Source organism: Bubalus bubalis, chromosome X (assembly GCF_019923935.1).
Source record: "Bubalus bubalis isolate 160015118507 breed Murrah chromosome X, NDDB_SH_1, whole genome shotgun sequence".
NCBI classification, from domain to species: domain Eukaryota; kingdom Metazoa; phylum Chordata; class Mammalia; order Artiodactyla; family Bovidae; genus Bubalus; species Bubalus bubalis.
The window spans coordinates 43,453,431-43,478,904 of record NC_059181.1 but is presented as its reverse complement, the minus strand read 5'-3'; the positions used below and the strand labels follow the sequence as shown (position 1 = coordinate 43,478,904).

The 25,474-nt window shown below is 40.8% G+C and overlaps 1 protein-coding gene across 4 annotated transcripts in view; it reads left to right on the top strand.

Annotated features, from left to right (window-relative positions):
* Nucleotides 1–25,474, top strand: part of EFHC2 (EF-hand domain containing 2) — a 248,550-nt gene that overhangs the window by 22,207 nt on the left and 200,869 nt on the right. For all 4 annotated transcript variants that reach the window (XM_025275981.2, XM_006075332.3, XM_044936623.2 and 1 more), the window contains exon 2: nucleotides 21,445–21,633. In XM_025275981.2, the coding sequence (XP_025131766.2) occupies nucleotides 21,445–21,633 (189 nt within the window). The remainder of the gene's footprint in view (nucleotides 1–21,444; nucleotides 21,634–25,474) is intronic.

The following is a 25,474-nucleotide window of genomic DNA, read 5'->3' as shown; positions in this document are numbered from 1 at the left end:
ATGAAATTACTCTGAGATTATGACGAAGATTGCACAATTTTGTAATTATAGTGAACTCCATTGAATTGTATATTTTAAATGGGTGAACTTTACAATAGACATTTATTTTGCTTCCATAGCTTAGCTATTGTAAATAATTCTGCTATGAACATTGAAAAAGTGAAAAGTGAAAATGTTAGTTGCTCAGTTGTGTCTGCTCTTTGTGACCCCATGGACTGCAGCAGCCAGGCTCCTCTGTTCATGGAATTTTCCAGGCAAGAATACTGGAGTGGGTAGCTATTCCCTTTTCCAGGGTATTTTCCTGACCCAGAGATTGAACCTGGGTCTCCTGCACTGCAGGCAGATTCTTTACCATCTGAGCCACTGAACATTAGGGTGCAGGTAATCTCTTTGAATTAGTGTTTACATTTTCTTTGGATATATACCCAGATAAGGAATTAATGTTCAAAATATATAAACAGCTCATATAACTCAATGTATAAAAAAAAAAAAACCCAAATAGTCTGATTTAAAAATGGGCAGAAGCATCTCAGTAGACATTTTTCCAAAGAAGACATACAGATGGCCAATAAGCACATGAAAAATATACTCAACATTGCTAATCATCAGGGAAATGCACATCAAAACTACAATGAGATATCACCTCACATCTGCCGGAATGGCTATCATCAAAAAGACCACAAACAAATGTTGGCAAGGATGTAGAGAAAAGGAAACCCTTGTACACTGCTGGTGGGAATGTAAATTGTTTCAGCCACTATGGAAAACAGTATATGGAGGTTCCTCAAAAATGCTAAAAATAGAACTACTATATGACATATAAATTATACCTCATGAAACTGTTAAAAAAAAAAAAAACAGCCAAAGAAAGGAGTTGGTGGGGGTGTATTGCTGGACAGTCAAATGATCGGTGTTTACTGTGCCAGATCATAGGATTGTTTTGATTTACTTTTCAGTTACTCATTCCTGTTAACTTTTGAAATGTCCTTGAAATCACATGATTTCAGACTGAGCCACTTCGTTTGAGAGCTTTTTTTTTTTTTTTTTTGCCATGCTGCATGGGTTGTGGGATCTCTGTTCCCTGGCCAGGGATTGAACCTGGGGCATGGCAGTGAAAGCACCTAATCCTAACCACTGGATCACTAGGGAGCTCCAGATTGGGCTACTTCTTGTGACTGCTGTTCATACTTTGGAAATGATGTAAAACTCTTATTGCTCTTCCTAAATATTAATTTGCATTTCAGAAAGCAAAGTCTCTTTGCCTATTCAGGTATCAAATATGTGATTTTGGTTATTTTTGTATTCTGTCCTGAACTTTATAGTGACTTAATCTAAATTATCTCATATGGTAAGAAGTCTAGAGATGTGACAGTTTTAGGTTTAGACAGTGGATGATGAACGTCATAAATGGCTCAGATTCTTTTTATCTCTCCATTTCACCATCTTCAGAATGTTGGGTTTTCTTTCTTAGGCTTGTAACTTCATGGTTGAAATATGGTTGCCTCAGTTCCAGACATCACAACTTCCTATAACCATGTTCAAGACAAACAGGAAGGAGGGATGGGGTAAGGCTCTTATATCAGAAAACAATGTGTTTCCAGGCTGCCAGGAGGTTTCTGCCCTACATCTTATTGTCTAAACTTCAGTCACTTGGCTATCCTTTGCTACAAGGAACATTGGGAACTTGGTTTTTCACCATCTATTTTTGGAGCTGGGAAAGAGAAAAGGGAACAAACAGTGGCTGTTGGGAGCCAGCAAATTTTGTTTGCCACACCAGCCACAGACTCAGTACCTGTGAGTCTAAATGCTCTTCTCAGCCTTAGCATCCCTTTCTTTAAACTTTTTTGTTTTTAAATTATACAGGTAACATGAGTATATTGGGGCTTCCCAGGTGGCTCAGTAGTAAAGAATCCACCTGACAATGCAGGAGACCCAGCCAGGTTTGATCCCTGGGTTGGGAAGATCCCCTGGAGCAGGAAATGGCAACCCACTCCAGTATTCTTGCCTGGGAAATCCCATGGACAGAGGAGCCTGGCAGGCTACAGTCCAGGGGGTCGAGAAAGAGTCGTACATGACTTAGTAACTAAACAACAGCATGAATATATTATTAATATCATTGTAAAAATTCAAATACCATCTTTTCTTAACAATGTTCTTTTTCATAATGAAAAACAAACCTAACACTTCAGTTAAACCGGTGAGCTTACTATCTATCTTTTGAATATATTTTGGACTTTTCCACTCAACTCTTGGTTTATTTGCTCCTTTCCCCAATGGCATTCTCGTACCTTTCCTCTTTTCCATCCAGATGCTAGCCTTCCCTTGAAACTTGTCTCTTATCCCCCTTCATTAAAACCTTCCCTGATCATCTCAGCAGAAGCCGTCTCTCTGGCTCCATAACTGTGAACACTCATATTGTCCAGACTACTCATTTGCCGCCTTACTGGCTGTGTTGTACTTTGCATTCTTAATGTGTGATTGTAACATCCCTCAGCCAACTGAGAAACCCATTGTTGAGGCCCTTTGGGTTGGTCTTCCTTACCCAGGGCAGGCCCTCAATAGGTGCCTGTCAATTGCCCCTGTCTACCTGTAGCAGCCATGCCTAAAAGGTAGCGAGATAGATGCAGTTTTGGGAGAATCATCTCTGGAATGCTTCTCGCCAGTGTCTTCCACTGATGCCGTGTGACAAATGCTTCTTCTTTTAGCAAGAGTGAATATAAAGGAGGAAGAAAGACATTTGCTTTTGTGACATAAATCAGCAATAAGCCTCTCAGGATGCATTACAAAGCAGCCAGGACATCACATAGATGTCACCATGCAGGTTGTGACCCAAAGCCTCTCTGCCATGCAGTGGGATGCTCCTTTTTCCTTGTTAGCATCCAGTTTGTTTTTTTCTGGAGGCAGCAGATTTTTTCTCTGAACATTCATCAGGCAGTGCCCTGTAGGAGACCAGTCTCCCAAGAACAGGATTCCAGGTATGCAGGAGTGCAAATGTAAAGGGATTTCTTGGTTCATTTCCTGAGGAGGTTTTCCCAGTCAACTTTGTAGGGGGGATTCCCCGAAGCAAAAAAAGAAAGGAGAGGCAGACATTTTCACTCTCTCATTAACCAAAGCCCCAGAATGCCCAAATTTGACCTGGGAACTCCACTATGACAAAGTGACAAGTTCGGCCAGTTGAAGACCAAACAAATTCTTTGCTTTCCTGACTATGTGTTTGGCATTTCAAAGAAGGGAATGGTCACGAACTGCTGGAGTTTTGGGGGCTATCAGGTCAGTTCACATGGCTGAATGGTTAATTTAGACCATCTTCTCTTCTTCACTTGCCTTTGGTATTTGAAACAGAGATGTTTGTTTTGTCATTTATAGGACTGTGTTTTATCTCATTTCTGTGAGACATCAGTCATTCATTGCTCATCTGTATTCATGTTCATACTTAGTACCTTATAAAAGGCAGCTGAGTAGAAACTCGCCTTGTTACTGAGGAAAGTAAACCCTCTCTTGCCTTTTATTGTTAATGGAAAATTTTATGGAGATGATTGTAGATTTACATGCAGCTATCAGAAACAATACAGATAGAGCCTGTGTATACTTTACCCACTTTCCCATTGGTAATATATTGCAAAACTACTATAGTAGCACAACCGGATATTAACATTAATATAATCTGTCGATCTTATTCAGATTTTCCCAGTTTTATTAATACTTGTACTCATTTGCATGTGTGCATTTTATCGCTACAGTTCATCACATGTGTCGGTTACTGTGGCCATCTTGACAGTGAAGGTGCAGAACGGTTTCATTATCGCAAGGATCTCTCCTATTGCTCTTTTATAACCATACTTTCTTCCTTCCCATCAGCCTCCCCCCACCCCTTACCCCCACTCCTGGTCCTGCTGTTCCCCACGGCTTCCCTAACCCCTGTTCTCCATTTCTAAAATTGTATTACTTTGAAATATTACATAAATGAAATCATAAAGTATGTACCCCTGGGGATTATTTTTATTTCTCACTTGGCATAATTCTCTGGAGCTTTATCCAGGTAGTTGCATGTATCAATTGTTCATTTCCATTGCTGAGTAGTACTCTGTGTGTGTACCACAGTTTCTTTAACAGTTTACCTGTTGAAGAAGTTCTTGCCTATTTCCAGCTTTTGGTTGTTATGAATAAAGCTTTTACAAATATTCATGTACAGGTTTTTGTGTGGACATGTGTTTTCATTTTCTGGGATAGATGCCTGAGAGTGCAATTGCTGGATCTTATGATAATTGCCTGTTTAGTTTTATTTAAAAAAACCTAGCAAGCTGTTTTTGAGAGCAAATGTACCATTTTACAGTCCAGCAACAGTGCGTGAGTGATCTCGTTTCTCTGCATCTTAGTTAGCATTTAGTGTTGTCACTGTGTTTCATTTCAGTTATCTCGATAGGTGTGTAGAGATATCTCATTCTAGGTTGAGTTGTCATTTCTCTGATGGCTAATGAGTTGAATATCTTTTCATGTGCTTATTTGCCATCTGTATATCTACCTTGGTGAAATGTCTTTTTATGTCTTTTGCCTGTTTCTAATTGGATTGTTTTGTTTAACTGTTGAATTTTAAGAATTCTTTATACATTCTAGATACTAGCTCTTTCTCTAAGATGCGGTTTGCACATTTTTTTTCTCCCAATCTGTAGCTTGTCTTTTTGTCCTATTAACTCTTTTGCAGAGCAAAAAAAATTTTCAAGTTTTAATCAACTCTAATTTATCAAATTTTTTCCCTTTATGGCCACACTTCAATAGTAAGCCTAAGAGCTCTCTGCTCAGCCCTAGATTCTGAAGTTATTTTCCTATACTTTTTCCTAAAATTTTTGTAGTTTAACACTTTCTGGGCAAGTCTGTGACCTGTTTTGAACTAATTTTTGTACAAAGTGTGAAATTTAGGTCGAGATTCATTTGTTGAAAAGGATAGCCTTCCACCATTTAATTGCTTTTACAACTTTGTAAAAAAAAGTCATTTGAGCATATTTGTGTGGGTTTCATTCTGTTCTCTATTCTGTTCCTTTGAACTATGTCTATCCTTCTGCCAATGTCATGCTGTTTTTATTCCTGTAGTAATATGTGTGTGTGTGTGTGTGTGTGTTAGTCGCTCATTTGTGTCCAACTCTGCTTCCTCATGGACTTTAGCCTGCAAGTCTCCTCTGTCCATGGGATTCTCCAGGCAGGAATACTGGAGTGGGTTGCCATTTCCTCCTCCAGGGGATCTTCCTGACCCAGGGATCCAACCCACGTCTCCTGTGTCTCCTGCACGGGCAGGCGGATTCTTTACTACTGAGCCATCTGGGAAACCCATATGCTTTACATAAGATTAATAATCTTATTCTGTTTAAAAAGGGCATTAAAGCAAGCTTTTAAAGACTAAATGCATTAATTTGTAATACTTTATATTGCAAGTAATGGAATACCTGACCAGAGGCTTAAACAAGAAGGGGTTTATTTTTTTCACCAAGCAGGGAGTCTGGAGGTAGGTGACTACTGGCACACATTTAAAAGCTCTACTTTGAGCCAGTATCTCTGCAGTCCTACCCACCTTCCTGCCATGATCCCAAGATGGCTGCTGTAGCTCCAGACATTATGTATACATCTCAAGGCAAGAAAAAGTGAGCTAGAGGTAGGATCACTTGTATTTGTTCCTTGGCTTAAGAGGACAAAAGCCTTTTCCAGAATCCTAGAACAGAACTCTGAAAAGGAGGCTGAGGAAGCAAGTGGAGTGTTTAGCTTTATCTAGCTTTTAAATGGAGTCCAGCAAGGGAGAAGGAATTTGGGAATGGATGTACTAATCTGCTAGGGACTTCCCAGGTAGCACTAGTGGTAAAGAACCTGCCTGCCAATGCAGGAGACTTAAAAGATGTGGGTTTGATCCCTGGGTTGGGAAGATCCCCTGGAGCACAGCATGACAACCCACTCCAGTATTCTTGCCTGGAGAATCCCATGGACAGAGGAGCCTGGTGGGCTGCAGTCCATAGGGTGGCAAAGAGTTAGACACGACTGAAGCACACTGATTATGGTTTCAGTGTGTCTGCCCTCGATGGCCTCTCGCAACACCTACGGTCTTACTTGGGTTTCTCTTACCTTGGATGTGGGGTATCTCTTCATGGCTGCTCCAGCAAAGCGCAGCCGCTGCTCCTTACTTTGGACGAGGGGTATTTCCTTACCGCCGCCCCTCCTGACCTTGAACGTGGGAGTAGCTCCTTTCAGCTTTCCTGCGCCCATGCAGCCACCATTCCTCGGACATGGGGTTGCTCCTCCCGGCTGCTGCCCCTGGCCTCGGGTGGGGGGTAGCTCCTCTCAGCCGCTGCTGCGCTGTCGCAGCCTGGGACTCTCAGCTGCCACCCCTGACCTCAAATACATGGTAGCTCCTCTCAGATGCAGCCCCTGACCTTGGACGTGGGGTAGTTCCTCTTGGCCACTGCCCCGACCTCGGACATGGGGTAGCTCCTCTTGGCCATGCTTCTGCAAGGTCCGTCGCAGCCAGCGCCCTTCTGCCACGCGGTCCGTCACTTATATCTACTACTATCTACTACTACTATCTATGGCACTTATATCTACTACTGCGGGCAGGAATCCCTCAGAAGAAATGGAGTAGCCATCATGGTCAACAAAAGAGTCCGAAATGCAGTACTTGGATGCAATCTCAAAAACAACAGAATTATCTCTGTTCATTTCCAAGGCAAACCATTCAATATCACAGTAATCCAAGTCTATGCCCCAACCAGGAACGCTGAAGAAGCTGAAGTTGAATGGTTCTATGAAGACCTCCAAGACCTTTTAGAACTAACACCCCAAAAAGATGTCCTTTTCATCATAGGGGACTGGAATGCAAAAGTAGGAAGTCAAGAAACACCTGGAGTAACAGGCAAATTTGGCCTTGGAATACGGAATGAAGCAGGGCAAAGGCTAATATAGTTTTGCCAAGAGAATGCGCTGGTCATAGCAAACACCCTCTTCCAACAACACAAGAGAAGACTCTACACATGAACATCACCAGATGGTCAACACTGAAATCAGATTGGTTATATTCTTTGCAGCCAAAGATGGAGAAGCTCTATACAGTCAGCAAAAATAAGACCAGGGGCTGACTGTGGCTCAGATCATGAACTCCTTATTGCCAAATTCAGACTGAAATTGAAGAAAGTAGGGGAAAACCACTAGACCATTCAGGTATGACCTAAATCAAATCCCTTATGATTATACAGTGGAAGTGAGAAATAGATTTAAGGGCCTAGATCTGATAGATAGAGTGCCTGATGAGCTATGGAATGAGGTTCATGACACTGTACAGGAGACAGGGATCAAGACCATCCCCATGGAAAAGAAATGCAAAAAAGCAAAATGGCTGTCTGGGGAGGTCTTACAAATAGCTGTGAAAAGAAGAGAAGTGAAAAGCAAAGGAGAAAAGGAAAGATATAAACATCTGAATGCAGAGTTCCAAAGACTAGCAAGAAGAGATAAGAAAGCCTTTCTCAGCGATCAATGCAAAGAAATAGAGGAAAACAACAGAATGGGAAAGACTAGAGATCTCTTCAAGAAAATTAGAGATACCAAGGGAGCATTTCATGCAAAGATGGGCTTGATAAAGGACAGAAATGGTATGGACCTAACAGAAGCAGAAGATATTAAGAAGAGATGGCAAGAATACACAGAACTGTACAAAAAAGATCTTCACAATCAAGATAATCACGATGGTGTGATCACTGACCTAGAGCCAGACATCCTGGAATGTGAAGTCAAGTGGGCCTTAGAAAGCATCACTACGAACAAAGCTAGTGGAGGTGATGGAATTCCAGTTGAACTATTTCAAATCCTGAAAGATGATATTGTGAAAGTGCTGCACTCAATATACCAGCAAATTTGGAAAACTCAGCAGTGGCCACAGGACTGGAAAAGGTCAGTTTTCATTCCAATCCCAAAGAAAGGCAATGCCAAAGAATGCTCAAACTACCGCACAATTGCACTCATCTCACATGCTAGTAAAGTAATGCTCAAAATTTTCCAAGCCAGGCTTCAGCAATATGTGAACCATGAACTTCCAGATGTTCAAGTTGGCTTTAGAAAAGGCAGAGGAACCAAAGATCAAATTGCCAACATCCGCTGGATCATTGAAAAAGCAAGAGAGTTCCAGAAAAACATCTATTTTTGCTTTATTGACTATGCCAAAGCCTTTGACTGTGTGGATCACAATAAACTGTGGAAAATTCTGAAAGAGATGGGAATACCAGACCACCTGACCTGCCTCTTGAGAAACCTATATGTAGGTCAGGAAGCAGTGGTTAGAACTGGACATGGAACAACAGACTGGTTCCAAATAGGAAAAGGAGTACATCAAGGCTGTATATTGTCACCCTGCTTATTGAAATTATATGCAGGGTACATCATGAGAAATGCTGGACTAGAAGAAGCACAAGCTGGAATCAAGATTGCCGGGAGAAATATCAATAACCTCAGATATGCAGATGACACCACCCTTATGGCAGAAAGTAAAGAGGAACTAAAGAGCCTCTTGATGAAAGTGAAAGAGGAGAGTGAAAAAGTTGGCTTAAAGCACAACTTTCAGAAAACTAAGATCATGGCATCTGGTCCCATCACTTCATGGGAAATAGATGGGGATACAGTGGAAACAGTGTCAGACTATTTTTTTTGGGCTCCAAAATCACTGCAGATGGTGATTGCAGCCATGAAATTAAAAGACACTCCTTGGAAGGAAAGTTATGTCCAACCTAGATAGCATATTCAAAAGCAGAGACATTACTTTGCCAACAAAGGTCCGTCTAGTCAAGGCTATGGTTTTTCCAGTGGTCATGTATGGATGTGAGAGTTGGACGGTGAAGAAAGCTGAGCGCCGAAGAATTGATGCTTTTGAACTGTGGTGTTGGAGAAGACTCTTGAGAGTTCCTTGGGACTGCATGGAGATCCAACCAGTCCATTCTAAAGGAGATCAGTCCTGGATGTTCTTTGGAAGGACTGATGCTAAAGCTGAAACTCCAGTACTTTGGCCACCTCATGCGAAGAGTTGACTCATTGGAAAAGACTCTGATGCTGGGAGGGATTGGGGACAGGAGGAGAAGGGGACGACAGAGGATGAGATGGCTGGATGGCATCACTGACTCAATGGACATGAGTTTGAGTGAACTCCGGGAGTTGATGATGGACAGGGAGGCCTGGCGTGCTGCAGTGCATGGGGTCACAAAGAGTCGGACACGACTGAGCGACTGAACTGAACTGAACTGAAGCAACTTAGTATGCACGCATGTACTTATCAGCTACAATGAGCCAGTGATGTTAACTGACTTTGGTGGAAATCTTTAGAATTCTTTTTATTGATTGGTGCTCTGAGTTTAAGTATTTAGAGGGAAAAAAAAAACCAGTGTTTTCTGAGGAAGGGCTGCACAACTTTCTAGATCTTACTGATTTAAGTTTATTTTTTCCTTTACCGATTTAAATACATTATTAAATATATAAAACCAGCCTTATTGTTACATTGAGTTGATGGCTGAGAATCATGAGCAGAACATTTTTCCAAGTTAGGATTGGAAAGAGAAGAAAATTAGTTTAAAAATGTTTGAAGTTTTCTTTGACATGACTTTTTAAAATTTTCACATTTGGGGTTTCTTTTTGAGTGATTTAGTTTTATTAATAAGTAATGATAGCTTTCATGCTCCTCTGGTCCTGAGCTCTACCCAAGGCAATTTTGTTATTATTTTCTCTGGGGGATTCATAGGATTTGCTCAGTTACTTCTTTTTCTCTATAAAAGTACAGAAAAGAAGAAAAGAGAAAATGAATTTCTAAAATAAATATGCTCTGAAGAGAGAGGTAAAAAAATTCTATTCATGGAACAGAAACAAACTAGTCCCAAATCTAGTCAGACAGGACTACCTATGAATGATGTGTGTGTGTGTATGTGTGTGTGTGTGTTACCCCATGGACTGTGTACCCTGCCAGGCTCTTCTGTCCTTGGGACTTTTCAGGCAAGAATACTGGAGTGGGTTGCCATTTCCTCCTCCAGAGGATCTTCCTGACCTGGAGATTAAACCCACTTCTCTTGTGTCTCCTGCATTGATGAGTGGATTCTTTATCACTGAGCCACCTGGGAAGTCCACCTAAGAATGATAGTTTTACATATACATTACCATATGTAAAATAGATAAGCAGTGTGTTTGATGTATGATGCAGGGCACCCAAAGCCAGTGCTCTGTGACAACCTGAAGGGATAGGGTGAGGAGAGAGGTGGGAGGAGGGTTCAGGATGGATGGGGACACATGTATCCTATGGCCAATTCATGTTGATGTATGGCAAAAACCATCCTGATATTGTAAAGTAATTATCCTCCAATTAAAATAAATAAATAAATATAAAAAAGAATCATAGTTTTAGGTAATTTGGTATCAGATTTTCCACCAACCTCAAAAAGTAGTTAGAAAAGTAAGTTTTGTTGACATATATTAAAATATTAAATATTAACTGGCTCTCTTCAGGCCCTGAATTTTTAGTAACTTCTGGTGGCTGTAAACGGGTATCTGCAGTACTCTCTAGTACCTATTCTGCTTTTAAGAGATTGAGTCTAGGTCCAATTATCTGATCTGTTCCCTCCCTCCCACATCATGGTGGTCATTTTTGTTATTACATTTGTCAAAAGTGAAAGTGGTAATTCAACCCTGATGACTTAAGCAAGGGGAGATCTATTCCTTTTCTCTAAGAGGGCACACATAATGCAAGGCCTAATATTTGTGGGCTCAGGTATTGAGTTTTCATCCTGGATTCACTATTTATATTAGTTGACTGGCGTTGGGCAAATTACTTAAACTCTGTTCCTGAGTATCCCCATCTTTACTCAGAGATTTTTTTCTGATAATCAATTCATGGGGTCGCAAAGAGTCGGACACGACTGAGCGACTGAACTGAACTGAACTGATCACTTCTAAAGTACTTAGAGGACTGCTACACATGTCAGCTTTTGGCTATGAGAATGGTATTTACATGTGCAAAGATGTGCTTCTAACTAATGGTGGCCCTAATGACCTGTCAGGTTCTTACCAAACACCTTATTCTTCTTGCCTTGGTCATAGCAAGGTTGTCAAGCATCTGGGCTTTGGATGCAGTCTGCTGCTGCTACTGCTGCTAAGTCGCTTCAGTCGTGTCCGACTCTGTGCGACCCCATAGATGGCAGCCCACCAGGCTTCCTCGTCCCTGGGATTCTCCAGGCAAGAACACTGGAGTGGGTTGCAATTTCCTTCTCCAATGCATGAAAGTGAAAAGTGAAAGTGAAGTCACTCAGTCGTGCCTGACTCTTAGCAACCCCATGGACTGCAGCCTACCAGGCTCCTCTGTCCATGGATTTTCCAGGCAAGAGTACTGGAGTGGGGTGCCATTGCCTTCTCCGGATGCAGTCTAGGTAGAAACAAAGAGACTCTGATGTGCTGGAGCTCTGAAAGAGATTATACATGCATAAACAACTCCCAATACTGGTGATCATAACCTGCTTCTTAGTTTGGGTTAGCTTTATGGTTTTTATGGTGGTCCTGGCAACTTATGATTATTTACTAATCAATTCAATCATGTGATAAACTGCTCTTCCAATCTCTAGCAACAGAGAAGGGATGGTGGGACCAGTTATTAATGTGATGTGAAACATCAAGGAGAGTCTGGCTTTGGCTGCTCCCTTTCTGGTGGTGGCACTGTAAGTGTGATGGGACCCAAGGAGTTGAGGTATCAAGGAACACTGGATCTTTGGATAATATGTTCCTGATGTTATCATTTGCTAAGACATTTGCCTAATCTCTTTACACTGAGATTGAGCACCATTTCACAGCTACCATGGCATAGGGCAGGTTGACATCTGATCCTAAGAGATTGTAATGGCAAATCTCAAGCTTGTGTATATGTATGTGTATGTTGGGAGGGGCAAACATTTGAAACAGGTCCCTATGTACTTTTATATCATACCAAACAAATACTCCAAGCAATTAGTTTCTGAGCTATAGAATTTTGAATTGAAATTTCAAGTTAATATTCTGATAGTGCAAAAATGGAATTTTTGCATGCTGTGCTGATGAAAATAATGATGTCAGTGAACTTAAGGAAGCATAGGTGTATTGTTGTTGATTGGGGTTTGGATGTGTGAATTCACAACTCACAAATCAAGAGTTTTGGAAAGAATTTAGTAATAGTTCCTTTCATATTAAAAGTATTCAAGAATCTTGTCTGGCTGACTTGATTTTACTTAGCAAAAGATTCGAAAATATTTGACAATATCTAGCTAATAGTCGGAGAAGGCAATGGCACCCCACTCCAGTACTCTTGCCTGGAAAATCCCATGGATGGAGGAGCCTGGTAGGCTGCAGTCCATGGGGTCACTAAGAGTCAGACATGACTGAACGACTTCACTTTCACTTTTCACTTTCATGCATTGGAGAAGGAAATGGCAACCCACTCCAGTGTTCTTCCCTGGAGAATCCCAGGGACCGGGGAGCCTAGTGAGACACCGTCTATGGGGTCGCACAGAGTCGGACACAACTGAAGCAACTTAGCAGCAGCAGCAGCAGCAGCAGCTAATAGTCTGCATAGAGAAATTGCTCATCAATTTAGCAAGAACTTGATTGAACTACGTTCTGAACTTTACGCATTGTGGTTTCTCTTCAGTTTTCATCGCACTGGTAGTTTAGAAAAAGGCCCCCTTGTATGGTATACTTAGTCATTGTCACTAGCTGGATAGAAATGTATTGATAAGGGTTCATAGCACTTGTGTAGGTGTGTGGTGGGGGAAGCCCTTTGCTTCTTCCAGTCTCTTCTCTTTGCCTTGCTGCTGTGATGGTGGCCAGGAATGGGAAGGCCAGCCTTGCTGAGGGCTCTTCAGGCTCAATCCAGTGCCTTAGTTTCCTTCAGAAATTTCAGAAATGAGAAACTCAGCCAATGCTGTTACATCCATATTTGGGAGCTGCAGCAATAGATAGGCTAAGAAGCCAGGTGATAGAAGTACTTTGTTGTCCTTATTGCTTTTTCTGCTCTCCTTCCTACCCCTTCCCAAGTGGAAGTGAGGCTAGCATGAAACTTGCAAGTCACCTCCCATGTCTCTTTCTTTCTTAACACACCCGATCACACATGTTGGTTTCTTTACCTGATGTCTACTGTAGTAGTGCTTCTCCAAGTGTGGTGTTGTATCTGTGACACTGAGAGTCTTTAGAAACTTCTGTAGCAAATTGACCTTGCCATGATATCTGAGGGTGTGATCAGTGAGCTTGTAAGTTTTTATGTATTTGTTTTTATTTCAAATTTTTATAATTAATTTTATTGTATTCTATAAAAGTATCAGTCTGAGATGATTTGAGAAAATAAACAATCAAACTTGCCCTTCCTCAATGAGAGTTTGAAGGTCCTGTCCCATATGATGTCCTTTCCTTCCCATTCCCATTGTCTTTACCCTCTTCAGGCCTTTCTCACCTTGTATCTGCTTAGCTGCACTAGCAGCTAACTTCACCTGCCTACTTCTCACTTCTCATTCAAATCCATCCTTTTTTTTTTTTAATGTCAGGTGGAAAGAGGTGAATTAATTACATTTCTTCATTTATGACACAATGCCATCATTGATTTGTGCAAGGTCTCTCTCTTGTTTTATGTATTTTTATTCCTTATCATTCCCAATCCCTAATCTCTTTCCCTTTCGACTTTATATAGGCTTCCATACAGATGTCTTTGATATACATTAAAAAAAATTAATTTTATTTTTGGCTGTGCTGGGTCCTTGTTGCTGTGTGCTGGCTTTCTCTAGTTGTGGCAGTCGGGAGCTACTCTTCATTGTGGTGCACAGGCTTCTCATTGCCGTGACTTATCTTGTTGCAAAGCATAGGCTCTAGGCGCCCAGGCTTCAGTAATTGCAGCTCGAGTGCAGGCTCTAGGGTATGTGGCCTTCAGTAGTTGTGGCACACAGGCTTAGTAGTTGCGGCTTGTGGGCTCTAAAGCACAGGCTCAGTGGTTGTGGCATACAGGCTTAGTTGCTTCATGGCATGTGGGATCTTCCCGGATCAGGGATTGAATCTGTATCCCCTGCAATGGCAGGTGGATTCTTATCCACTGACCACCAGGGAAGTCCTGATGCACATTCTTGAATCTCTGTGTGTTCTTGCAAAATATGTAGCATTGTTTTTTAAAAATGTGCAAATCATATAGTATGCTACAGATACCATTTTTCACCCAACAGTATGTTTTAAGAATCTATGTTGCTATATGTACATCCAGTGCTGTTCTGCTGCTGCTAAGTCGCTTCGGTCGTGTCCAACTCTGTGCAGCCCCATAGACGGCAGCCCACCAGGCTCCTCTGTTCACAGGATTCTCCAGGCAAGAACACTGAAGTGGGTTGCCATTTCCTTCTCTCTCCAATGCTATGTGTCCTTCCCAAATCCGTATGTTGAACCCTAACCCCCCAGTGTGATGGTGTTTAGAGATGAGGTCATTAGGTTTAGATGAGATCATGAGGATGGGACCCCCCATAATGAAATTTGTACCCTTATGAGAAGAGACACCAGAGAGCTTGCTGTCTCTCTCACTGCCCTGTGAGGACACAGGGAGACATTGGCAGTCTTCAAGGCAAGACTAGAACCCTCACTGGGCAACTGAATTGGCCAGCACTCTTGTCTTAGACTTCCCAGGCTCCAGAACTGTAAGAAATTAGTTTCTGTTTCAGCCATGACATCTACGGTCATTTATTATGACAGCCTACATACGTCTGGTTTATTGCTTCAAAGAAGTGAAATGAAATGAAGATCCAACATAGTGTACTTATCCATGAAGCCATATTTTCTTATCCATTTCATCAACATATTTATCAAGCTTGTCTCCAACTTTCCCAAAATACAGTATGTCCCATATGTACAAACCTTCAAGTTGTGGGCTTTCAAAGATGCGAATGTGTGTTCTGTCAACACTAGGCATGAATGAAATTGTAGCTTAGACTTACAAACTTACTTTGTTGGACTTCCAAATTGGACTTATGAATATGCTCTTTGAATGGAACTTGTTTGTATGTAGATGACCTACTGTACCATTGCACATTGTCATATATCTCCATTTATTGGCTACTGTGAGAATTTCTCTGAGATACATATCCAGGAGTAAGATTCTTGAATCATAGGGAATACACATCCCTAGTTTTGCCAAGTAGTACCACATTGCTTTCCAGAATGATAGTTAACTGTACCATCAGCAGAGCATTAGGGTTCCTGTTTCCTTCTTCTCCTGTCCAATTCATCCCATTTCTCCAGGCTCAAGACAGTATCCAACTACCCGAAGGACCTCAATACTGTTACTCCAGCCCATCAGTTTATGGCTCAGGGTAGATAGACTTACCAGAGATTAGGGTCAATGAGCTTAGATTCAGATACAGGCTCCACTATTTACCATATAACCATGGGTGTGCTAGTCAACTTGTCTCTGCCTCTGTAAAATGGCTGTAATAATGCCTATCACATAGTTTTGTGATGGCAAAATTTGGTAATGCATATAAAGATTCCCAGGTGGCAGAGTGATAAAGAATCCTCCTGCCAATGCAGGAGACCCAAGAGATGTGGGTTTGGTCCCTGGGTCAGAAATATCCCCTGGAGGAGGAAATGGCAATACACTCCAGTATTCTTGCCTGGAAAATCCCATGGACAGAGGAGCCTGGCAGGCTGTAGTCCACGGAGTTGCAAAGAGTTGGAGACGACTGAGTGACTGAGCATGTATGCAAATGGTATAGCTCATGGTAAGTGGTCAAAAATGGACGTCTACTGCTTCCTATTAGTTAATCTAAATCTTGACTCCTCGGCCAGATGGTGGGTTTCCTCTTCAAGGCACGGCTGAGTTTTATGCTTATTTTAAATACTATATCTGAAAAAAATAAATAAATAAATAAATAAATACTATATCTGGCGCAAGGCTTCCCAGGTGGCACTAGCGGTAAAGAACCTGCCTGCCCATGCAGGAGCCACAGGAGAACTGGGTTTGATCCTTGGGTCGGGAAGATTCCCTGGAGGAGGGCACAGCAACCCACTCCAGTATTCTTGCCTGGAGAATCCCATGGACAGAGGAGCCTGGTGGGCTACAGTCCATGGGGTTGCAAAGAGTTGGACATGACTAAGTGACTTTGCATGCATGCATGCATATCTGGCAGAAAGTTAGGAATATAGTAAATGTTTAACAAACATTTGTTGGTTTGACCTGAGATGAGTTTGTGATTACCCAAAATACTTGCTTTGAAAGAGGGACATTATTATAAAATTCAATGTTATTCCACCATTCATTTTAACCAACCCAGCTTTTGCTTTGCTATGGTGATTTGGGACTGACTTATGGTAAACTGAGTATTGTGTGAGTGTGTGTCAGAGGGGAGTGGGGTGGTGGTGGAGGTTGTGGCAATGGATTCTCTATGGGACAGAGCCAGGCTGCCGGTCACCATCCTAACCACTGTCTCTAGCTTTCCTTCAGCAGCCTTCTGCCTGGGTTGTTTGTCTTCCTGGGGCATCTGTGTGGCCCTGACTCTCCTGAGCAAGGCTACTCAAGCCCTTCCCTGTTCTTCCAGGCTGCCTTCAATATAAGAAAAAATGAGGTCTTGTATTTTCCTTTTAATTTTTGGGTATTTAATTTTTATTAATATTAATTAATTTGTTGTTGTTCAGAGGCTAAGTCATGTCCAACTCTTTGTGACCCCATGGACTGCAGCACACCAGACCTCCTTGTCCTTCACTATCTCCCAGAGTTTGCTCAAACTTATTTCCATTGAGTCGATGATGCCATCCAACCATTTCATCCTCTGCCACCCTCTTCTCTTCCTGCCCTCAGTCTTTCCCAGCATTAGTGTCTTTTCCAATGAGTCGACTCTTTGCATCAGGTGGCCAAAGTATTGGAGCTTCAGCATCAGTCCTTCCAATGAGTATTCAGGATTGATTTCCTTTAGGATTGACTAGTTTGATCTCCTTGCAGTCCAAGAGACTCTCAAGAGTCTTCTCCAGCACCACAGTTCAAAAGCATCAATTCTTCAGTGCTCAGCCTTCTTTATATAACATTATATTAGTTGTAGGTGTAAAATGTAGTGATTCCATCTTTGTATATATCGCAAAATGATCACAATAAGTCTGGTTAGCATCTACTATCACACAATAGTTACAAGTTTTTTGTTTTCTGGTGATGAGAATTTTCCAGATTTACCCTATTTGACACTCTCAAATATATACCAATAGTACAGTATTAACTATAGTCACCATGCTGTGTATTACATCCCCATGACTTATTTATTTTATAATTGAACGATTGTACATTTTGATCACCTTCACCCATTTTGCCCACCCCTACCCTCCACCTCTGGCAACCACCAGTTGGTTCTCTGTATCTATGAGCTTGTTTATTTTTTATTCTTTTTAAGATTCCACATATAGGTGCAATCATATAATACTTGTTTTTCTCTGTCTGACATTTCACTTAGTGTTATGCCCTTAGGGTTCATCCATGTTGCTGCAAGTGGCAGGTTTTCATTCTTTTTTATGGCTGAATAATATAATAATATTAATTCATCTGTCAGTAGCCACTTTAGGTTGTTTCTCTTTTGGCTATTGTAAATAATGCGACAGATGGACATGGGGTGTACATATCTTTTCAAGTTAGTATTTTTATTTTCTTTGAATAAATACCCAGAAGTAGAATTGCTGAGTCATGTGGTAGTTCTATTTTTAATTTTTAAAGGAACTTCCATACTATTTTCCATAGTGGCTACACCAATATATATTCTCACCACCAGTGCACAAGGGTTCCCTTCTCTCCACATCCTTGCCAACACTTGTTATTTCTTACCTTTTTGACAAAATAGCCATCCTAACACGTGTGAGGTGGTATCTCATTATGGATTTGATTTGCATTTCCTTGATGATTAGTGATGTTGCACATCTTCTTATGTACCTGTCGGCCAGTTGAATATCTTCTTTGGAAAAATATGTGTTCACATCTTCTGTCCATTTTTTAATCAGATTTTTTGTTATTGAGTTGTATGAGTTCTTTTTATATTTTGGATATTAATTCCTTTTCATGTATATTATTTTCAAATATTTTATCCCATTTCATAGGTTGCCTTGAAACAAAGTATTTTTGAATTTCCTTTCAGACTTCCTGCCAATGCATCATGCTTTGCAAGAGGCTATTGCCCTGGATCTACATAATCCTGGCAAAGTATTCAAGTTCAAGCAGCAAATTCAGGATACTTGTTACCTCTGGAGAGGGAGACAAGGAGCATGAACTCTGAGAGAGGGCTTATATTTATTTTTAAAATATTTTATTTTTATTGGAACATAATTGATTTACAAGATTGTGTTACTTTCAGGTACACAGAGAAGTGATTCAGTTTTACATATATGGTGGGCTTCCTAGGTGGCTCAGTGGTAAAGAATCCACCTGCCAGTGTAGGAGATACAAGAGATGTGGGTTTGATCCCTGGGTTGGGAAGATCCCCTGGAGGAGAAAATAACAATCCGCTCCAGTATTCTTGCCTGGAAAATTCCATGGACAGAGGAGCCTGGCGGGCTACAGTCCACTGGGTCACAAAGAGTTGAATATGACTGAGCAGACACACACTCACACACACACACACACACACACACACACATATAGCAAAGTGATTCAGTTATACATATATGATACATATGTTCATTCTTTTTTATATTCTTTTCTAATATAGGATACTGCATAATATCAAGTAGAGTTCCCTGTGTTATACAGTAGGTCCTTGTTGGTTATCTGTCATATATATAGTAGTGTGTTCATCCACAAATAATTGTATGATATCACTCATATGTGGAATCTAATTTTTAAAAAAACATACAAATGAATTCATTTACAAAACAGAAGCAGACTTACAGATATTGAAATCAGGAACTTGGGATGAGAGAGAGCTTTAATTGTATCTGAAATGTTCTATTTTTTTCTACAGGGCTGTGGTGTACATGGATGTTCGTAATACGATATATGATACAACAAATATATTAATATATCACATATAAATATCATGTGATATTTATTATATCATATATCATGCATTATCATGGATATTATATTAATTTGAATTTGCTGCTTATCATTTATGTTGGGGGCTGGCGAGAGGCACTCCGCCCGTGGCAAAGGTCATGAGGAAGGAGGCTTGACATACGCAAAGGCGGGATCGAGACTCAGGAGTCCCCCTGGAAATCCTCGAGCATCTACCCCCATAACCAGAGCCTGCCTACTTTACTACTTTGTGCTCTTACCTACACCTCTGACTTTACGGGGGGCTGTCCCCCACCACCTCTTTTGGAAAAGGAGTTAACTTAGAGCTCCAGTTAATAATAATTCCTGGGTGTGATAGGAATGTTTCAACCTACAAACTCCTCTGAAGGTTCTCTAGCCTGCCTGACAGGCTTGTCCGGCCACATGTGATTGCTCACAGCCTCCCAACTGTGAGAGGCACGAGATGCTTTAAATCTTCTAAAAACAGGTTCTTTAGAGAAGTTAGAAAATTATTAGTATAAGTGTAATGGGCTGATTAGAAATTGTATTGATGAAGGGTTTTTCATTTGTTGAGCCAATGTTTACTGCTAAGTCTCCACATCCCCTGCCCTTATACACATTAATGAATATATAGAAGAAATAAGTATTAACCTTTGATATTAATCACGTTAGACCTTAGGCTAAGTAAATTCTTTCCTTAACTAAAACCCACTACACCCTCACCCTATAGGAATGTAACTTTATTTGGGTGGCGTCTGTTTTAAGAATAATCACCCCTGGAGAAATAAGTGTCCTGGTTGACTGACCGCTGTCACAAGGAGAGGGTCATAAATTGTCAGCAGGCCCCCTGGCCAGAAGATGATGTAACACCCCTAAGACCTCTGTATACATTTGTATGAAGCACCTGACTTTGATAAAAGTCAGGACTGCTGACCCCGCGTGACTTTTGCATAACATCTCAGTGTATAAAAGTAGACCATGGAAAATAAAGAATTGGGATCAGTTCCTCGAAAGACTGGTCTCCCCATGTCTCTCTCTCACTCTGGCTGAGTCTCCATCTGGAGCGCGGAACCCACCATGCTTACTAATTATGCCTGGGCTTCTAAGATCCGACCGGGGAGGCCTCAGTGTCTCCTCTCCTTTGGGAGAACGGAAGGACGCCTGTGGCCTACGTAAGTGGTGCAAACTTCTTGTCTTGAAGTTTTATTGGTCCCCCGCGTAAACCAAGCTACTCAGCCTCTTTTCTCCACTGAATTTTCTTACTGAGCTATCCTCATTCTATTACTCTTTATATCTTTGATGAATAAATAATTAAATAGGTTGCCGACGCCGTCCCCGCTTCGAATACCCTGGATCAGCTGGGGCTGGACCCCGGCACATTTATATGCTTATATTATCCATAAACAACCCTGTGTTTTTGAATATTTTCAGACTTTATATAAGGTGAAGTGATCAAATTTTGTGTCCTAGCTTTTTTTTGCTTGATAGTTTTTGAAATGTGTCCATATTGATGCATATAATTTTAGATCTCTGTATTTATATTCCATTTTATAAAGAGAACACAATTGAGGTATCTTTTCTGCTACTGATAGACATTTAGATTGTTTCCTATTTTTCACTCTTACTAACACTGCTGTAACAAATAATCTGATTTATAGCTCCCCATGCAAGGGGCAGGAGATATTTAGAAGTGGACATGCTAGGTTTCTGGGCAAGCATATGCCTTTCACTTTGCTAGGTATTACCATATCTTTCCTCAGATTGATTTTTCTGCTTTACTTTTCTACTAGCAGTGCATGCACATTGGTGTTGGCCCCCATCTTTGCCAATCCTTGGAAGCATTATCTGGGCTTTGCCCTTTTCTGCTCAGATCCTCAGAAAAGATGTGAGGGGAAGTGGGGAAGAGGGAGGGCAAGGTTCTACAATTAGGAGGAGAATGTCAGCTCTGACAAATTTCCTGTGACACTTACTTTAATGAGGAAAAGATTTTATTCTCCATTTTGATGAAGATAATATTTCGATTTCTGTGGGAAAACTGTTACATTTTTTACTCTGAAGTAGAGAAGTTTCTTTTTTTCCCTCTGTTTGCATTCTTGGCAAATAAGTGGAATAGACCAATTAGCAAGTTAATGTCCTAAATGTTCACTTGCAGTAACAGTTATTTTGAAATGTTTTAAATAGCATGGAGCATTGGGTTTGTTCTTATTGCTTTTCAAGCTTTTGAATTTGTTAAAATGAATTGAATTTAAAATGAGGCACAAGTTTATGGTGAAGATTGATCATAATTATTTGCCACTCTAATTTGCATTTTGTAATGGGAAAAATAAATGATGGGAAATGTATTTACCTTTTAAAACAAATATGAAAAGGCAGAAAGAATAACTTTGGCCATTTTGGGTTGTCTCTTTTGTTCACAGATGGGAAAAGAGAAATTCCACAAATCTCAACACTGGGGCTTTTGCAACAATGTTAGGATGCTGGTGAGTGAAGATAAACCAGGAATAGGTGGAGAACTGCTTCTCGGACAGAAGATAAAGCCAAAATACAGTGTATTTCCTAAAGGAATGGGAACTGACTCACCGTCTTGGGTGGCTTTCAATAAACAGGTAAGTCACGTGACACTGGGAGACATGCAGTCTTAAAATGTTACATGTACCTAAATATTAAGTAGATTTGAGAAAATGAGTCCTCAACGTAAATGTTCATTTGAAATGACATAAAAGTACTCTAAACAAAGAAGAGTTATCCCTGATTCTGTTTCTGACCAGGCACATTGGTCACAGGAAGCCTAATGTTCATCACCTTTCATGGTGAATGCTTATCAACCATTCTCTTATCTCCTGTCCTGGACAGGATAGTGTCCTTCTATAGACAGTAAGGGTCTAGTCAGACTGCCACTTTTGCTTAGCGATTGCCATTAACTAAAGAATTTTGTGTGATTCTGAATGTGCCATTGAATGCAACAGGAAAATGCCTCCTTGTGTTTTCTCCATACTAATTATGGTTCCCCATCCTTGAAGACCAAGGGTGATAGGGCCAGAATTGTAGAAGTGAAGGAAAGAGGTGCCATTATTAGACAACAGTCTGAAGTTTTTGTGATGTGTGTTTGTGTGCATAACACATGCACATATACTGGCGTATTTACAATTGAAGTAGGCAGTCCATTTGAATATCTAAAAAGGGACTAAGAGCAAAGGGAGAAAACCCAAAGTGGCCAGTTGTTTCCCACAAGGCAGCTGTGTGGATATGCTCTGTTTTATCACACAGCCCTGTGTCACCATGGCCCCGCGGTCTGTTTTCCGAGAATTTGTTATTAAATTATTTAGGTCCTATAAATAAAAACTAACTCAGGACTAAAGAATTCAAACATTAGTATGCTAAACTTACCAGGTAGTTTTTAGCAGCCTTAACATGGGGATTAGTTGGCAATGCTTTGATTCCAATTAAAATGTCTTCAGATTTGGCAGAAGTGACATATTCCATGTCATCCAAGTTAGGGTCAATCAGAGCACACACTTCTTTTGAAGTCCAGTTCTGACACTTACGGAGATTTAACAGACCATGGGAAAGCTTCTTTCTTAGGAAACCTTCTCTACTTTGAATGTGGACCAATATTTCGCGCGCTCTCTTTTTAAAATTTATTTATTTGGCTGTGTGGGATCTTCATTGCATCATGTGGGATCTTGCACGGACTTTCTAGAGGTGGTGTGTGAGCTAAGAAGTTGTAGCACGTGGGTTTAGTTGCTCTGTAGCATGTGGGATCTTAGTTCCCCGACCAGGGATTGAACCCTTGTCCCTGGCATTGGCAGGCAGATTCTTACCCTCTGGACCCAACCACCAGTGAAGTCCTCAATATTTCTCTTTTTTGGATTATTTTTAGTATATACCTTGCTTAATGCTGGACCTAGGGTTCAGAAACACTTTCTGGGCTGACTTACTTGAGTGGCTCATGCATGGTTTCCTGTTAATATCAATATTATAGGTGTTTGCACATCATCATTCTAGAATATTTAACTTGCAAGCATCAAAGAAAAGATTCTATTTTTACTTATGTCAAAAAGAGTGTATTGAGAATAGTTTAATCCTCCAACTAATAAATAATGTAGGCCACAATATATTAAACTATTCTCTTGTATTTAAAGTTGAAAATTCATTTTATTTCATGTTTTTCTCAATATTTAATATGTGCTTTTGAGTCTATTTTACAGTCTTTTAATTACTTATAAAATTGTGTAGAATATTTCATGAAGTTGGAATAATTTTAGCTTCAAACTACTTGAGAAAATGAAGAGCTTGCTCATTTCAGGCCTAACTAAATGTAACATAATTCAGTTATTTTGTTGGTCAACTTCAATTAAATACTCATTGAGCTTTAAATGAGACACTAAGACTATGAAATATTTACGTGCTCTGATGAGATTGTGAACTACAGATTGGATCCTGGTTAATACCCAGAGCAAATTATAAAGTGCTTTTGGCATTTGTGGCTTACAAAACAAGTCAACACCTGTTAATCGTTTTTCTTGAAAATGAGACACTTTCAACTTGAATCAGTTTTTCCAACAGCTTTTAATCATAGCAATATATCTAGGGCTACTTTCTCAAACAATATAAGGTAGAAATAAAGGCAGATTTTTGGAAAGTGCATCATAATTAATATCTGTAGTAAGTGCTTTTGATCCTCCCCACCCCCAATGGGCACCCCACCCCCCACAGCTAGTGCAGCAAGTGCTTTGGCTAACAACTCATTCTTGTAACCCTCCATGGAGTGTTGTCTTGGCTAGTGGACATTGCATCACCCAGAGAGTTCACCTGGGAGGTTACCATGGCCACTTACTTCAGCATAGGATGGGGTAGCAAATGGCTGACTGATTTGTCAATGGTGAAAGGCTGAGCTTCTTTAACATGGAACAGTTCTGTGTCATGCTTGATTTAGGCTCATGGCCCCTTGTGCATTACAAAAGTAAAGTGTTAGTTGCTCAGCTTTGTCCAACTCTTTGCGACCCCATAGATTGTAGCCCACCAGGGCCCTCTGTATATGGAATTCTCCAGACAAGAATACTGCAGTGGGTTGCCATGCCTTCCTGCAGGGTCAGGATCTTCCTGACCCAGGGATCGAACCCAGCTCTCCTGCATTGCTGATTCTTTACTGTCTGAGCCATGAGGGAAGCCCTCCTTGTCCATTAAGCCTTGGCAAAATTTCATATGAGACTGCATCCTCCCTTGGATGATTTCCCTTCCCTTGGCTGTTCCTCTCACTCCCTTTCAAGTTTGTCCCAAGAGTATGCCCTTAATAATAAATCAAACATACCTAAACCCCTGTTTCAGACTCTGCTTCTATGGAGCCCAACCTGAGAAAATATTCCAGCTTCTGTCCATAATTCTAAAAGTGACCATGAAAACATTCTGCTCAGGCAGACCATCAGATTATAAGCAGAGAAGAGACTATTTGCAGTGATCCTCATGGCAGACATTTCTAGCTCTTTTATCTTTTCTTCACTCTCCCCTTTATTCTTATGGAGAAAAGGCCAGTTTTATTCAGGCTGGAGATGTGCCCACTTACACGTGTTTGTGTCCCCAGGCTCCCTACAGCTAAGGCTGGCCACTTGGCTCACTTCTAGCTAATGACATGTGAGTTAAAGCTTATTAGGGTGGTCGTGGTTGTTCAGTCGCTCAGTCCTGTCCGACTCTTTGCAACCTCGTCAGGCTTCACTGTCCATCGCCAACTCCTGGAGCTAGCTCAAACGCATGTTCATTGAGTCAGTAATGCCATCCAACCATCTCACCCTCTGTCATCCCCTCTTCCTCCTGCCTTCAGTCTTTCCCAGCATCAGAGTCTTTTCCAATCAGTCGGCTCTTTGCATCAGGTGGCCAAAGGGTGGGGCTCTTGGGAAAGTGATTTTTCTAATTAAAGGTGTCAGGCTCAGCTGATATGTTTTTACTGCTGTGTTTTCCTGTCTGGAAGTAGGATGTAATTCCTCGGGGCACAGCAGCCATCTTGTGAATGCAGCAGAGATAAAGGAAATCTAGGGCCCTGATGGCATCAAGTGACTACTGTTTCAGGCCTGAGCCGTGTCTCTCTGGACATCCTATTAAATGAGAAAAATCAACCCCTATTTTAGAGGTCCTCAACCTAGGGAGACCTTTGGAAATGTCTGGAGGTGTTTTGAGTTGTCCCAATGACCGGGAAGAGAACTGGACTATGATAAAACAAGTGAGGCACTTGTCTTGAGTACAGAATTTAAGGGGTGCCCTTAAACTCAGTAATCAGCCAGGTAATATTTTAATGAAATAATTTAAAATTTTTTTGCTTATATTTTTTTATTTTTTAAATTATGGAAATATGACAACACATTTACAAGAAACTTGGGAAAATACAGAACAAGTTTACATATACTTCCACTATATATTACAATTATTTTTTAAAGTAGATTAATTAAGATCTTT